The 16,494-nt window shown below is 37.4% G+C and overlaps 2 protein-coding genes and 1 non-coding gene across 3 annotated transcripts; 2 read left to right on the top strand and 1 right to left on the bottom strand.

The window, feature by feature from the left end:
• The first annotated feature begins 1,494 nt into the window (after window positions 1-1,494).
• LOC139964851 (E3 ubiquitin-protein ligase TRIM32-like) lies at window positions 1,495-4,154 on the top strand. The gene has a single exon (XM_071966875.1). It carries the CDS (start codon window positions 1,533-1,535, stop codon window positions 3,237-3,239), a length of 1,707 nt encoding a protein of 568 aa, XP_071822976.1. The 5' UTR covers window positions 1,495-1,532; the 3' UTR covers window positions 3,240-4,154.
• Window positions 4,155-5,612: 1,458 nt separating this feature from the next.
• On the bottom strand, window positions 5,613-5,694 carry Trnas-cga (transfer RNA serine (anticodon CGA)). The gene has a single exon. It is a non-coding gene; the product is annotated as a tRNA-Ser (tRNA).
• A 132-nt stretch (window positions 5,695-5,826) lies between these two features.
• On the top strand, window positions 5,827-16,357 carry LOC139964992 (ubiquitin-like modifier-activating enzyme 5). Its single transcript, XM_071967127.1, has 12 exons — window positions 5,827-6,307; window positions 6,846-6,891; window positions 7,682-7,771; window positions 8,354-8,463; window positions 8,920-9,006; window positions 9,456-9,540; window positions 9,805-9,909; window positions 10,369-10,496; window positions 11,463-11,598; window positions 12,241-12,319; window positions 12,952-13,061; window positions 13,936-16,357. Exons 1-12 carry the CDS (start codon window positions 6,150-6,152, stop codon window positions 14,008-14,010), a joined length of 1,209 nt encoding a protein of 402 aa, XP_071823228.1. The 5' UTR covers window positions 5,827-6,149; the 3' UTR covers window positions 14,011-16,357.
• The last annotated feature ends 137 nt before the right edge of the window (window positions 16,358-16,494 follow it).

Genomic DNA, 16,494 nt, shown 5'->3' with positions numbered 1-16,494 from the left:
TGTGTTCTAATACTGTCACCACACTAACACAATTTATTTCTCAATTTTGTTTCCATAGAGACGACGCGATGGGATTAGCCTTCGGTAACTCTGGAGTGTAATTCGATAGGTCAAAGCTCACTGGACTATAATAGTGCTGAACAAACCTTTTGTTTACATGGTGGTTAACGGACATGTACGACAAACCATGGAGCTATTACTCCATGGACAAACGGAGAATCACTGCTAGTATACAAACATCTGTAGGCTACTATACTGTGAAATTTTCAGACATTGAAAGAAACGTTTAGCCCCGTGTCGTGGAAAAATAATAGTACATTATAGTTTAATTATGAAGTTCGTATAGACAATCACCGTAGCAGAACTAGTATTGATTGTGTTATAAAAGGCGTGCCAGATCATCAGATTGGTTTTTCCATGGATAACTGAAAAACAAAAAACAGCGCTTTGAGATGACTTCACAGGATTCAACGGAACGATTTAAGTCTGAATTATTTCTAATTTGACTGTCCACTGTTGTTTAAGCTGAATATATACCTTTGGACAAAGGTTAGGCGACGGTATTCGTGTTGCAAACAACTTACTATTACCACTTGTGTGTATAAGAATAGCACGAAAGGCTTATTCGGGGTGCTGTACAGGTTACGAAAGTAAAGGGAAATTCAAGTTCCACGGAGGACATGAACCCTGCTCAGGGCCAATGGAAGATAACACCAGCTGAGGATGCAACTATATATACATTAGGATGCAGCCACGTCGATGAATAAATCGTTAGAACGTATAGCCTATATATTCACGCTAGTATCCTTTATACCACGTCTAAAGACATTGCCTCGTTGTCACTTTTCGGACTCAAACTTGGCGAATTAATAACATGCAAATTTATCCTGGCATAAATTTCGTCACTATAAATTGAAAATTTTTAACAATACAAGGGAATTGGTCTCCTCTTTGTATGTAGCCAAAGTGACAGTTTTGTCACGTGGTTTGTCGAAAAGTTTGTAACTTGAGTTATCGATCGGTGTATCAAACAGAGAAACGGACTATCAAAATCTTAAGTTTCGAGATAATTCAATGGAAAATAAAAATTAACACTAAGGTAGTAAAAAGGGGGACATTTTCAGCGATTTCAATAACAACTATCTAGTCCTTCTAGAGATATAGCCGTATACAAAATGGCAAACGTAAGAAAAGAACCTGAGAAATCCAAAAGTAAAGTTAGGATGAAGGAAAAACAAGACCCTCAAACTGAAGGGTTTCTCGAGGATTTCGATCACTGTTTCCACTGTGAGAGGGAATTAGAGGAACCGATGTTGTTACCATGTCTTCACTCTTATTGCAAACGATGTGTTGATAAGAACGTCAAGGAAAACGGCGGGAAAGTGATTTGTATTCCCTGCAGGGATGCCGGAGAGCTATCGCATGATTTTGACCTCTGCGACCTACTGGCAAACACGTTCGTTCAGCACATCCGTAAAATCATGGCGGTCATGGCGGCTGAAGAAAAGGGGAAGAAGAGTGTTCGTGGTGGAATGAAAGATATTGATTTAACGGAGTATATTTGCTCATCTTGTGAGAGAAACAACCCTGCGATTCGACGGTGTGACGACTGCCGAGATTTCCTGTGTAAAACTTGCGTCAAAGTCCACAAAGCAGTCAAAATCCTGAAGGATCACGAGTTGATTGAACTACGAGAATGGTTGGTAATCAAGCAGAGGGCAGATGATAATCTACAGCAGTCACCGGGGGAGAGTTTCTGCCCGGACCACTCCGATGAAATTCTCGAACAGTTCTGCTTTACCTGTGGGAAGCTTGTCTGTGTGGATTGTGTCGAATTAAGCCACAAAAGTTCAAAACACGAGAAAGGCGTTATAGCCGAAGCTGTAAAGTCTGTTAGGCAACGGCTGGAGAAACATATCGACGATACACATCAGACTGCCGCTAAATTCACCGGTGCCCTGGAGATACTGGAAAAGACTCGAAGGGAGTTAAACGACGACGCAAAGAGGCTGTGTGGTGAGGTGAAAGTCGCCATCGATAAAGAAAGAGCGACGATGGACGAAAGAGAGAAAGAATATTTAGATAAAATTGGGGAATCGGAAAAGGAGAATGAATCTGAGTTGGAAACCTACGTCGATAAAATCGAAGATAAGTTGGACCATCTCACCAATGCATTCGAGTTCGCGGAAAGCCTATTAGATATTGGCGACGATATTCAAATTCTGAATTTGGCCTCGACCATTGAAAAACGGCTACGGAGGCTGAAGGCCGAACAGCCTGTTCTGCCTCCTAAACTAGATGACTTGGCGGTCATCGATTTGGGTAACGTCACAGAAGAAGAGGAAGAGGGGGTAGAGGAGATTGCAACTCCAGAGCTACAAGTCATTCAAGAGGAGGCGGAGGAAGAGGTGAACAATGTATGGTCCCTGGAATCAACAATTGGAACAAGAGGGTCAAAACATGGACAGTTTGATTGGTGTCGGGGTATCTGTTCATCACTGGACGGTCACGTTGTTGTGGCCGATTGGGGTAACGACAGGGCACAGGTTTTCGACAGAGAGGGGAAGTTTTTATGCTTGCTCAACTCTGATGCTTCCGAACAGGGTAGATTATCGATGCCGCAAGATGTCGCTTGTTTGAGAGATGGACGCTTCGTTTGTGTCGATAAATCTAAGTTTGTACGCGTTTTCGACCCCGACGGTAAGCTCTATGTCAGTTTCCAGACTGTAGCAGACGGACAAACTGCGAAGGATACTGGTATCGAACTATCATGCGTCACTGTCGATCGACGAAATCGTATCGTAGTTGGGGATTGTAAGAGAAATGTCATAACTATCCATTACTCCGACGGTAAGCTTCTTCAGACCATTCCAGCCGTCGGTCCCGGTCATTTGGCAACGGACTCCAACGACCGTTTGATTGTGAGCTGCCCACAGAAGCAAAAAATTAGAGTTATGAATAGGGATGGGAAATTAATATCTCATATTGACAGATTTGGGGAAGAACGGGATAAACTGAAACCACAGGGAGTTTGCTGTGACGAACATGATAATATATATGTTGTCCATAAAGAAAGGGGTGGGGATAAATCTGTACACATGTACGACGTGAAGGGGCAATATGTTACATGTATTGCAAAAGGGTTCCGAGAACCATATGACGTCACATTATCTCCAAATGGAAGAGTAGTGGTATCGGATGAAGATATAGTGAAAATTTACTGGAAAGAGGAAAAGTAAAAAAAATTGTTATATATCTTTAATTAATTGCATTTTTTCATCCCACAGAATATTTCGAAATAGTCGGTGTATAGGTCTTGAGCCAGATTTCAACATCCTTCAAGCACGTTTACAATATATAACAAATTAGTATGCATATGGTATTGAATGTCATTCAAGGGTGATTTGCTGTTTATACAAAGATAAAAGAACATATTTGTTGTTTTTGTTGTTGTTGAGCCTAATTTGTATGTCTATAATCCAATGGATTAATATTAACATTTCAGTCATGCACAGATACGCCGACTCTCTCATCAATTACAAGTTAAAGGGGTATTCCTTGAAATTTAGCAAAAAGTTAAAACTAAGTATAGGCTCTCTTGAAAAATGGAATTATAGCTTTAAATATTACTAGCAAACCCAATGTTATATTTTCTTTGGAGTATTTATTGGAATATGACATATCAAGAATAAAAATGTGTCGACCCAACAACGTGAAAATATCAAAATCACCTCCAAATAACAAAAAGAGTATGTTAATTAAAAAGATCAGACAATGTTATTCAAAGTGTAGGCTATAACGTAATTCAATAATTTATTTATTTAAATACTTAGAATGATTATTTCTGTAGATGCTTAATACAAGTGACCACGTGCATGACTATATACACGTATACTCTTTTTTTTTTAAATGATTTTCCCCAAATAATTTGTTATGATGGTACAAACTGTGCGGATGAGTGATGTCTTTGGTATCACTCATATATGTTATATTATTATTGAATATTCAGTTTGGTATTTGAAGATTCATTCCATGTGTTTAATATCTGTGAGGCAAGGGTGTTTTTTTGTTGTATATTTACAAACGATATCGCTATAATTTTCTTTTAAACTTTGTAATATAATGCAGTGTTTAACACATGTTATATGCATATATATATATATATATATATATATATATATATATATATATATATATATATATATATATATACACACATATAGATATATATATATATACATATACACATATAGATATATATATATATATAAATATATATATATAAATTTATATATATATATATATATATATATATATATATATATATATATATATATATATATATATATATATAATATGTTTAATTCCGGTGACATATTTTGCTAAAATATTATGGATGATATTTCACTTGGCATTTCCATAATTTTAGAGGTATTTGAGCTTATATACGTTTGATATATCATTCCTGTCGTCTTTTCAGAGTGCAGAAATAAAAGAAGAAGAAGAAAAGAACAAAATGAAAAGAACTATAAAGCAGCTTTTGTTATATTGTTTTTTTTGTTGGCTTGTCAGACTCAGGAACAACTATATATATATCTGCCAAATGAAAGATTTCTTTTTAATGGTGTGGAATTTTCGGTAGCGGGCAAGGATGAATGAAAATATGTTGGTATTTTCAGTTTTTATTTTAATGGGTTAGACTGGGCTAAGCTTAACCTCCAACCCCCCCCCCCTCCCCTTTCCGCTTCAGTCCCACACAATCTGTGGCAACTGTTTATCTTTAGAACAGTGGCTTGAACATCATTTCAAAGGTGTGTGTATGGGGACGGGAGGGGGGGGGGTGAATCCCAAAATCGTTTCTGACTGTCTGAGGCAGGGGATGAACTATAAGCAAAGGGACTTTCCACCCTGAGTACGAGTGACAATTTTTCCTTTTCTAGTGCAGTATAAAGCGCAATACTAGTGACCGCTAGGAAACCATTATTTTCGTAAGTTATTAAACTAGCATTTGGATTGGATGACAAACGTTGATGTTTACACTACAGTTAGTTATCAGAATTGGAATATGTCACTATTGGCTGCAGCTCTTTAGAGTGAGCTGGCTCATCAGTATACGTATGGCCGAAAATGGTATACAAGAGTCGGTATCGCAACTGCTAGTATCATTGGATCATTACCTGAAATAAATAACATTAAAACATCGGCCCATGCATTTCAGGCTCCCCTCCCTGGGTTCATTCCTTTCCTCCAGTTGGGCGGTGGGGTTGGAGAAATATACATGAATTGATTTTTAAATTTTGAGCTTTTCACAATTGAACGAAAAGTCATCTCAATATTAGGACTTAAATTAAGTAGATGAACTGGACTGGAAAAGAAAGTGGTTAGAGGGGAAGGGGGAGGGGAAGGGGAGGGGTGTGGCAGTTATATCAAACTCAGAAATTATGGAAGCGATATGTAAGGATAAAATTACAATACTGTGGTCGGCCATCCGACATCGCGTAATCACGGAGTAGTCACTGCTTTACGCAATGTGACCGACAGCAAGGATTATGAGATATCCAACACTCTGAGAAAGATACACAAGGTCAACAAAACAAAATAAAAGATGCCTGCGTCACGGACAGGATTCGAACCTGTGCGGGAAGATCCCATTGGATTTCGAGTCCAACGCCTTAACCACTCGGCCACCGTGACTGGTTGCCATTTCTCTTATGGTGTCATTGGTATATAAACTGTACTACTTTTATTCTTATATCAACGTTGTACTTAATTTGAATTCACTCAGTTTTCGTTGCTTTCCTAGTTATTTAAGGGTTCAGATTTGGAAAGAAAATTATTTGATTACTGTGTTGAATTTTCGAAGCCATTTGGTTACAATCTGTACTGCGCCCATCTGTGGCTACGGATTGCGCAATATGTACATCTCACTACGTGTTGGAAATCACACGTATAAGTATACAGTATGACAAATAAGGGGAAATTGTACAGTGCTGAATCGTTCTAGCATTGGCAGTCTCACCACATGTAACATACACAGTTACTAGTATACAGTACTGTGACAGTGCCCGTGTAAATTAAACCATATGTTGAAACATATCATTTAATTGCAAAGTTCCACCTTCGTTTCTGGAACATAATTAAGCGGCAATATGTCGACAATAAAGGAACTGAAAGCTAAAATAAAGCAACTCGAGGAAGAGTTGGCTTTAGAAAAAAGTCGAAATACAACGAAGGCAGAACCACACGGGCCTGGTAGAGATAAAATAGCAAAGATGAGTGCGGAAGTCGTCGATAGCAACCCGTACAGGTAACTTTGGTCACTTCCCAAAATGAGGAAATGCCGTTGTTCTGTCTAATTGTAATGTTTTCAGAATCTGATTATTACTTGTAATGGAATTTTCTTGAGGTTACCACAAATTAACAGTTTTTTTTGTGAATCAAATCATTTAATTTCGTTGGTAGCAGTTCTGCGAAGGTTCACTCACTTAGGCCATAGGAATGAAGTTTTAGATAAATTTGCGCCCGAACAATATGTAAATCGAAATAGACACTTTTGTCATACATATTTTTATTTTATAGTAAGCTTCTTCAAGGATTTGAAGCTATATACCGACCATATGCTTTCATGTGTTTACTACTACCTACTACTACTAGCTTAAGATTCACTTAGCCAAGTAATTAAGTTGTCACAATATGGTAGCACTCTATTGAAGCTGTATCATTGACAGTGATGCTGAGAATCGCCGTGTTGCTCTGGGCCTACATTGTTTACAAGAAAATGGAATTATGTATCAACCATAAAAAAAGCTCAAAAACTTTCTCTTCATCATTTCTTTTAATAACAGTCGTCTCATGGCACTGAAAAGAATGGGAATTGTGAATAACTATGAGGTGAGTTTTGTATGGGAAATGAACTATTTTAAGACTAAAATTTCAAACAACAAATATTGAAAGACAGGGCGCTTGCAAAGTTATCTGTATGTTTTCTGTATATATGTTGTATTGTTGCATAGCTGACTAGCGTTCGTGTTGAGTTAGAAGCTAAGGCTTACCTTTTAATATGGTTCATACAGGTAGCTTGATTTTGATTAAAGGCATTTAAGACTCGCCCCAAACTGCGTGCGGCCATCTGAAAAAGTTAACTTTCTTTTGCTTGCAAGTGACGTTTTGTTTGTGTCGCTACAAAATGCAGACAGTAATGAAACGTGATACCTTTATGGTTATCTTTAGCTGGACCTGAGATGTCCATCGCTGTATCGTTTGTATACTGTGCTGTGGGTATTGACCGCAGCTGTATGTACTGACTGTACACTAGTGTCTAATTACCGGCGGTAGCAAGCTGTGTGTGTATTTTCTGGAATCGATGGTTGTGTCTAACACTTCTGTTACACCTCATTCGAAACTAGGTCAAATTACCGGCATTAGCAGTTCTTTTGCGCGAGTCTTCACACCCTTTCATGAAAAATTTAGAGAAATTGAAATTAATGACCAATGTGTACAGCTTGCTATGTAAATTTAACTTTTTCAGTTTGATTGATAATTGTTTCTTGCAAACCAGCACAATTATATGCGCTTTTTTTCATTATCACAGTAGGATATGGTAGGATTCGTTACCGTTGAAAGTCCGTACTGAGGTCTCCCAGAACTAATTCACAACGAAACATTTTGCCCTTTTCTACAGCAAATTCGGGACTTTTCAGTGGCAGTTGTCGGTGTTGGTGGAGTCGGGAGTGTAACTGCTGAAATGTTAACAAGATGTGGCATTGGAAAAGTAAGAGCAGTAATATTACTTTTTGATATTTTAGACAAAATTTCATATTTCATAGGTATTAATGTTACAAGCATTGTTATAAACTATGCAAAACTAAACATGATATACAGTGAAAACCAATGATTGTATTTTTTTTGAAAAATGGTTATAAATACTTTGCAAAGGTAGCAATTTGTTTTGATTAAACCAGTATAATGTTTGATATGGAAAACAAGTTTCTCTTTTGAGGTTGCTGCAGTTGCAATGGTGTATTTATGATAAAAATACTTGTTCACACCTTGATGGTTTTATCTTATCCAAAAATTCTATTTTGAAACTTATAGAGATATGTGAAATTTAGACCTCACTGGATTTGAAATGTTAGTATTGGGTCAAGGCAAAATTATTTATAAGTTTGAATATTTCTAAAGAGACTTAGAGTTCTCTAATTTCCACTGTTTTCCAAATCCTCCCTCATCCACCCTCCCTCAACCTCACCCCACCCCACCCTCTTTTCCATCCATCTAATATTCTAAACAAATTTACAACATCCCATGCTGACTAACCAAACATTTGTTCTATCCTCTTGTATTTTTCTTTCAGTTAATTCTCTTTGATTATGATAAGGTAGAGCTGGCCAACATGAATCGTCTATTTTTTCAGCCGCACCAATCTGGAATGAGCAAAGTAGAGGCGGCGCAGAAGACCTTAAGGTATTATTAAATCAGTCAGGAGTCAGGACTTGCATGTCTTCAAAATGATAGATTTTATGATTTGGGAAAACGTTTTGTCTGGAAAGAAGACAAAAAGAAAAAAAAACAACAACAACAACAAAGAATGAAGTATTTGGACGAGTAAAAAATACAACAATAGTAAACAATAGGGCAGATTGTGGCTTGGAGGTAGTGGAGGAAGTTTCAATCTGTGGGGGAGGGGTGGTGGGGGAGGAGGAGGGGCACAAACTTCAAAGGGCAGGGGGGACTTGTGACTTTCGTTTAAAGAGGCAAACTCCAAAATCACCTCAAAATGTCTTGACTTAAAAGGACCAAAAACTTGATCAATTACCCCTTGTTTAATTTTTCAATAAAAAAGAGCACCTTCCAATGACGCTTGTACAGTAAATGCATCTCAGCCAATTTTCAATAATCTTTCTGTTTTTTGCTTTGCAGTTTTATTAATCCAGATGTGATTATTGAAACACACAACTACAACATTACCACCATGGCTAATTTTGACAACTTCATGGAAACGATACGGTAAGCATTTCCTCAAATCAGACACCCAGTTAAATGAAAACAATGAAGTCTCATGTTTCATATAACAAAGAGAATATTGAAGGTAACTCATTGGTCTTTCTTCAGTCTCCATATTTACTTTCAATGTTGAAATGTTAAATATTCTTATTTATTCATAATTTATTCCCTCATCCCCATCCCCCCCCCCCCCCCATACCCTGACCAGCATAAAACATCATGACTTGCTACAGCTAGTTATTGAAACTAGCAAGAAGAGACTCAGAATTGACAAATGAGCAACTTAAAATGATGCCTCATTGCTCCTCCATAAACTATGGTTCTAACCCCCCCACCCACCCCCCCCCTTGGTCCATTTCTCACATATTTCATAGTATTGTTCAGATGGTTACACATGTGTTTGGGGTTGTACCTTTATGCATCTATTTACCACTTTGTCTCTTCTACCTCAGAACTGGTAGTATAGATGGCAATGGACCAGTCAATCTTATCCTCAGCTGCGTTGACAATTTTGAGGCTAGAATGGCGATTAACGACGTAAGTGTACCCATCCTGGTCGATCGATACTAATGCTTTGAAGTCACCATTGTGTAATTCTGTATGATACTGTTTTCATACCTTAATTCCAAGTGGTTTACTAGCCTCCTGTAGCTTTCTAACTTTTATTTATTATTTATGGGTTCCATAAGAAACAATAAAATGCTCCCTAAGACTGAATCAACCATGATGCATACAGTGAGTAGAAAGTCAAACCTTTTCATGATAGTGTTTTGTCTTTAATCCAAAATTGTTATTTCCCAGGCATGTAATGAACTCAACCAAAACTGGATTGAATCTGGAGTAAGTGAGAATGCCGTGTCTGGTCACATACAGCTTATCAAACCAGGAGAGACAGCTTGTTTTGGGGTGAGTTCAAACGGAAATTCAGACTCATCCTCTCCTCACCCCCACCCCCATCCCTCATAGCCCATCTCACGCTCAAACCCCGTTATCACCCTATGCTGAAGACAGCATCTTCCACTCCCTTTTATCATGGACTTCTAAAAACACCATCTTCATACTGGCCTCTTAAGTATTACAAAGTATTAATTTTGCCAGGTACCTGCTGCCCTTGAATGGATCGTTGACATCTCAGCCTTTCATTGTACCTTCCAGTTTCTGAATCACATCCAGGGAAGTTTCTATGTACAGGAGGTATTAGCATGTTTGTCAGTGAATTCTGTTAAACTTCTAAGAACAAGAATTCCCTACAAAGAATTCTGTAATTAAAAAAAAAACATATACTGCTGCTGGATGTTGTCATTACAATGATCAAGTTTGATATTTGATTATTTATATTTCCTTTTCTTCTGTCTCTCAATCCAGTGCGCTCCTCCTCTGGTTGTAGCTGAGAACATCGATGAGAAAACGCTGAAACGAGAGGGCGTCTGCGCTGCTAGCTTGCCAACCACCATGGGTGTAGTAGCAGGGTTATTAGTTCAGAACACCCTCAAGTAAGTTGACACATATTAGCATGACTTAAAGTATGAGTACAATGGCATATGTACAAGTACAAGTAGAAATGCCCTTGGTATGAGTACAAGGCTTTAAGCAATTGTACAAGTACTTATTCTTGCACTACTATTCAGAATATCTCGAGTTCAAAGTCGAGTACAAATCCACGATGGAGAATACAAGTACAGGCAAACTAGGCTAGAATACCAATCAAAGTACAGACTCACTATATGTCTGCTGTTAGGCTAGCATTTTATTATCCTAGTCTCTCTTTGTCCTATATATTTCAGTATTGTTGCCTCATGGTCATTTTACATTTGGATATATATTGATACTACAGTAAATATAATATGGTTTCTTTTAAGTTTTGTATGTAGACCAAAAAATTCAAAAAAGTTTGTGAAACATTTTTCTAAATATAGGTAAATTTAGTATTGAAAATGGAAAAAGAAATTTGGACAGAAGAGCCTATTTTTTCTGAGTCCAATTTGAACCAGATATTTGATGCACCAATATTGTGTACTTCTTGTAGACCACCCTCTAAGTTCACATCAATGAAACATGGTAACTGGCAGAGAAAAGAACAGATTAGAAAATGGTAATGAATGACTGGATAAATGATTGTAAACAAAGTTTTGAAAGATCAATGTAAACATAAAGACAAAAACTGAAGTTGAGGCAGTGACCCTTGAGATAAAATACAGAGTACAAAAGAGATTGAGTGAGGTGTCAAGATGTATTTGCTCGTTAGCCGTAAGTGACCTTCCCCCTTTTCAAGTTAAATTAGTAAACGGAGCAGAAAAGTTGGAAATGCAGACCCAAAAAAATGGCTGATTGTTGGTATTTCTATCAGAGTGCAATGTTTTGAAAGAGTTTTTGTTCGTTATACGCAAGGTTACATTTCAGGCTGAAGGAGCTGTTACTGAGAGAGTAATTTGATTTGGTTTTTGGTCTTTCTTTGAAAGGTATCTGCTAGGCTTTGGAAATGTCACAGAATACCTTGGTTACAGTGCTCTGCAGGATTTCTTCCCCACCATGCTGATGAAACCGAATCCTCAGTGTACTGGCCGCTATTGTGTAGAAAGACAAGCAGATTATCAGGTAATTGGTTATGTTAGAGGTGTGGGGATGAAATAAAGGCTAGGATAGGTGGTTAGAATAGGAATGGCAGGTGGGGATTGGATGGGGAGAGAAAACTGATTGATGTATGTGATTGGTGAGCTTAATATCTAGGTGTAGGATAGTTGGAAACCGATAAGAAAACACTCTGTTTCGTTATGATATGAAACTGAGGCAAGCCGTGTGACTGTGTGATGTGTTAAAATAGCTATTTGCGTGTGTGAAGGAATATTTCCAGCCTTGCCCAAAAAAAAAAAAAAAAATCCTACCTAACATTATCCAACGAAGTAAGGATGAAACAAAGAAGTTGATAAATATCAGGATAAGACAATAAGTGTGTTCTGCCGACTTTATCCTAAGCTGAGTGGTCAAACCAGACTATTTATTCGTCGAGATACTAATTATATGCCACAGAAGATTACCAAACTGTGATGTCCTCAATATCCTTGTAACTTCCCTATCGATAGTGTGATCATAATAACTCTAAAGCGAAATACAAAGTGAATAACATGTCTGATGGATTAGAATGATAAAGTTGGTCGTATGTGAGGTGGTGAATTGCCAAATATCACCATGGAGATGTGACCTCCATTTGACCTCTCTTTATCTGTTTACATTTCACAGAAGAAATTGGCATCACAACCAAAAGAGGAAATAGTTGAAGAGAAAGAAGAGGAAATAAAACACGACACAAATGATTGGGGTAAGAAGGATTAATTAATTGTTTATTTTGTGAAAGAGGAATAAAATAGCGAAATAAAATTGCAAAATAATAATAATTATAAAAAAAAAATACCTCAGAGCTCAGAAGTACAATACAAGTTGTAGTTTCAGGTGTACATGTCCAAGTGTTTAAGTTGGAGTAGATCCCTGTACAGCAATTATAAGCTGGTTTAGGATTAACAAAATACATCACAATTTGCCTCAGACCATGGTCACTTTTTTTGCCAGATAGATTTAAAGAAATATTTGTACAAAATGTCCAAATTTTTAGGTAGTTCCAACAAAGGTTGTATATAAGAAAATAAATAAGAAAAGATGATTTTATCGGCTAGCTACTACAACTTGAGCAAGGAAAAGCTGTAAATAGTATTTTAGTTCTTAATCATTCTGATCTTGATCCAGAACCATTTTCATGTTGATACCCTTCCAAACCAATTCCCCCCCCCCATATCCCCAGTCCCCTTTTCTTCAGATATAAGGAGGTAACCCTATTTGCTAAGTTGCTAGTCAGAAGCCACATACAGCAGCCTTAAAGATTTGAGGACGATGCTTAAGTGGACGACATCTTAGCCGTTTAAAATTTTCAAAAAGCATGACCTTTTTTGTTTACAGCTATTGAATTAGTAGACGAAACAAATCCAGAGGATCTGGTCAGCAAGGTAGACGAGAGTCTGGCTCCTGGAATAAAACACAGCTACGATAAACCGGTGGAATCCAAAGGGGTAAGCGAAAAGGCTTCAGTTCTTGTTACTCATAAAGATAGAATTCAGTCAGGTACTGATAAACCGGAGGAATCTAAAGGGGTTAGAGATAAGGCTTCAGTTCTTGCTATTGATATGGATAGAATTCAGTCAGGTACTGATAAACCTGAGGAATCTATAGGGGTAAGAGAACAGGCTTCAGTTCTTGTTTACTGATATAGATAGAATTCAGTCAGGTACTGACGATAAAAGTGAGAAAACTACCCTGTTCAGAGTGGCTCAAATCTCCATAAATTATGATCTCCATAAAGTATGATAGGTCTTCTGTAATACCTGTAAGTTAGCGTCCGTCATAGGGCGACTTTTGAGCCTATTTTCTTTTATTATAGTGAGTACCATTGTAAGCTAGATCATAGGATGTTATACATGTATGATATCACACCCACTGATAATTGAATGCATTGCATCTTTGTCGACAAAATACAAGTCTGTAAACAGGTGCATCTGCATTTAAGACCCCTTCAACACTGAAATCACTGTTTAACTATGTCACAAAATTTAACCATGCCGTAGCAACTTAAAACAACTTCCCATCACACAATTGAACTATTTCTCATATGATTCCATGATCTCTTTAGTTCCGAAGCAAAACAGAAGCTGTTGTAGGCATAGTGCACCAATTGTCATTGCAGAGTATTGCGCAACAGGCTCCTCGACAAGCTATGATGCTGTCCGAGAGTTCGATCGATGTGCTTCGTTCCACAAATTCTGTAACATATTTATCAAAATTTCACTTCTCAGTCTCTGTTACCCTCGTCAAAGAAATAAATAGATGTTGTCCCATGTTTTATTCGATACTTGATGCTTTTTTTTCATTTTCTTAACATTTTTGTAGGAGGAGGCCTCAGAGACGGTTGGCCACACAGAGGAGAGCATGGATGACTTGATGGCCAAGTTGAAAGGTCTATGAAGGGAAAAACCCTGTTTGTATACGTGTCATTCCAGTCTAAACCAGTCACTGCTCCATCAGCAGTCAGTATTAGCTTGTTTCTTCCACAAGGTTTAATGCTTGTGTTTAGGCAAGGTGTCGTCATCGTGTTGCATGAGAGACCTGAATGGCATTCTGTGTTTGTGATTTAAGCTGCCAAGAAGAAAGTAGGACCCCAAATGAAAACGTACACTCTTTTTCAAACCCAGGGCATACCTGTGGGTCAGAGTGAGTAATCGACATGGAAACAGCATTTATATTTATGGTAAATATCAGTGTATATGTCAAGACATGCGATTCAGAGTAAATTAGTCCAATCTCATTATTTCCCCAGACATGCTTTTTCTTCTATCTTACACAAGTGTTTGGGCGGATGTAAACAAATGTTGAAAATGTCTGGACTTGTCAAGGTTGTCTGAAAAATGTCTGAAAATGTCAAGGTTGGTGCAACAGTGCATGTTTGTTGTTATCTCAATTACATCATGGTTTTCCATTTCAGGTCTCATCTTTGACAGACTGTTTCAAATCCAATAAAAGAGTTTTCAAAGTCCTTTGAATTTTTCTTATGGAGAAGACTTTGTAAATCACTCTCCTTAGCTACTGTGTGTTGGAATATATTCCATTTTGTTTGAGAATGTGTACCGTATTCATATAATCTCTTCTTTTCTCTTATCATTTGATCACTGTCTGATTGGTAGAGTCATATATGCTTTCAATGTCTTATGTATTAAAAACTTGCCATTTTTCATTTAACTTCATGATATAGTAAAGACAGGCCTTCTGCCTTTGATGCTGCCTTTGATGCTGGTGTCAATGAGAGTTATCGTCAATAGTTCTGTTTTAACGTTCTGTCTCTATCTCTCAGTATATATATCCATTTGTGTTCTTTCTCAATATTCTGTTGGCTGTATCATATAGAGCAGGGGTGGGCAACCTTTTTGAAGGAATGGGCCAGATATAAGGAATGAAAAATTGACTGGGCCGCACCTTACCAACGACCTGCTGTTGATTTCAAACCTTTCAAGCAATAGGTGTGTGTACTTAATCTGTATTCACAAAAACATGTCAATACAGTACAGTTGATAATTAATGGGGATAATAGGCCTACCTGACAGCATCATTAGTTCCAATAAATTAAAGCAGCTAGCTCGTTTTTTTGTGATGATGTAAAATAGATTGATATTTTTTCTTTTTCTCAAGACATCTCACAGGCCGCAAAAAATTCACTGGCGGGCCGCATGTGGCCCGCGGGCCGTAGGTTGCCCACCCCTGATATAGAGTCTTTTGGAGTCTCAAAATCTGGCTATAAAAGGACTCTGATTTTATAAATATTATACTTTGAAAATGTCTTAAAGTTGGGCAAAGATATGGTGAGGAGGAAGGGGCTTGGGCAGTCTTCTACTTATCATTATTATAATTGTTTATTTATTAGCAAGACACTTCTTTATTGCATTCTTGAAAAAGTCCAACCACCATGAAATTTCAGAAATTTGATGATCACACTTTTATCATTCATGAACAAGGAATATTATTTTAATGGTATTCATACATGACAATGAAAATAGGATCGTGAAATGTGCATTTGGGGACGAGTTTGGTTCATACGTGTAGTGACCAGGTCAAAAAGTAACCAATCACAACTTTTTTCTTTAATACAAAAGTTTAAAATCGGAAAACAAAGATAGGATAAATCGATCATTCTTTAAAACATAACTAATCACCTATACAAGAGCTGCATGCATTATAGTGAAGTTTAAAAACCTGTTCCATATAATGAGTATTTTTTTCTCATCTGCTACATGATGTGGTTTTCATCCAGGAGTCGATAGCTTACGGTTTCCCCATGTGTTGTCTTTTGGTTATTTCAGATCCGATTTCATTCATTTACTCGTTATTCTTTGTGAGGAGGAGTATCCTCTCACAAGCACAATACAGTGGCAGTCAGTGAAATTTATATCATTGTGTTCATAGGTAGTATTTCATTATGAAAAGTTGCATGGTGGTTCGTGGGTGTGTCGAAAGTCGGGGAGGGGGTAGTTACTCTCAAGAATTTTTAACCTTCTTATCAGTGTGTGGATTCCTGTATGTCAGCTGTATTAATTCAGCAGCAGGGAGAAACCGTTCATCATCCCTCCTTCAATGCTTGATCATAGTCCTGGTTGAAATTCACAATGGGGAGACGGCAAGTTCACCATTTTAACCACCGGTAATCCTACAAATTATTGCATTTACAGCAACAACAAAAATGTAAAAAAGAACAACTCCATAATTTTCCTTTTTGACAAGGCACGATCTTTGAGTTTTATTGCAAACCAAAATCTGCGTATTTTGACAAAACAGTGAAAATTATCTAAAAAATAGTTCATCTCTCGTGTAAAACAATAAATGAGAATCTAAATACTAAAGAATAAGAAACGACGTATCTGAAAAAATAATCTGTTTCGGACGGTTCTATATTGCACAGAT

Source organism: Apostichopus japonicus, chromosome 23 (assembly GCF_037975245.1).
Source record: "Apostichopus japonicus isolate 1M-3 chromosome 23, ASM3797524v1, whole genome shotgun sequence".
Taxonomy (NCBI): domain Eukaryota; kingdom Metazoa; phylum Echinodermata; class Holothuroidea; order Aspidochirotida; family Stichopodidae; genus Apostichopus; species Apostichopus japonicus.
Note: the sequence above shows the minus strand (reverse complement) of the source record. Positions and strands in the feature narration are given on the sequence as shown.

Excerpts from the sequence above, each read along its gene's own strand:
- LOC139964851 (XM_071966875.1), top strand. The coding sequence starts at position 1,533 with ATGAAAGATATTGATTTAACGGAGTATATTTGCTCATCTTGTGAGAGA.
- LOC139964992 (XM_071967127.1), top strand. The coding sequence starts at position 6,150 with ATGTCGACAATAAAGGAACTGAAAGCTAAAATAAAGCAACTCGAGGAA. Across the intron at positions 8,464-8,919 it reads GCGGCGCAGAAGACCTTAAG|TTTTATTAATCCAGATGTGA; the intron begins GTATTATTAAAT and ends TTTGCTTTGCAG. Across the intron at positions 9,541-9,804 it reads CTAGAATGGCGATTAACGAC|GCATGTAATGAACTCAACCA; the intron begins GTAAGTGTACCC and ends GTTATTTCCCAG.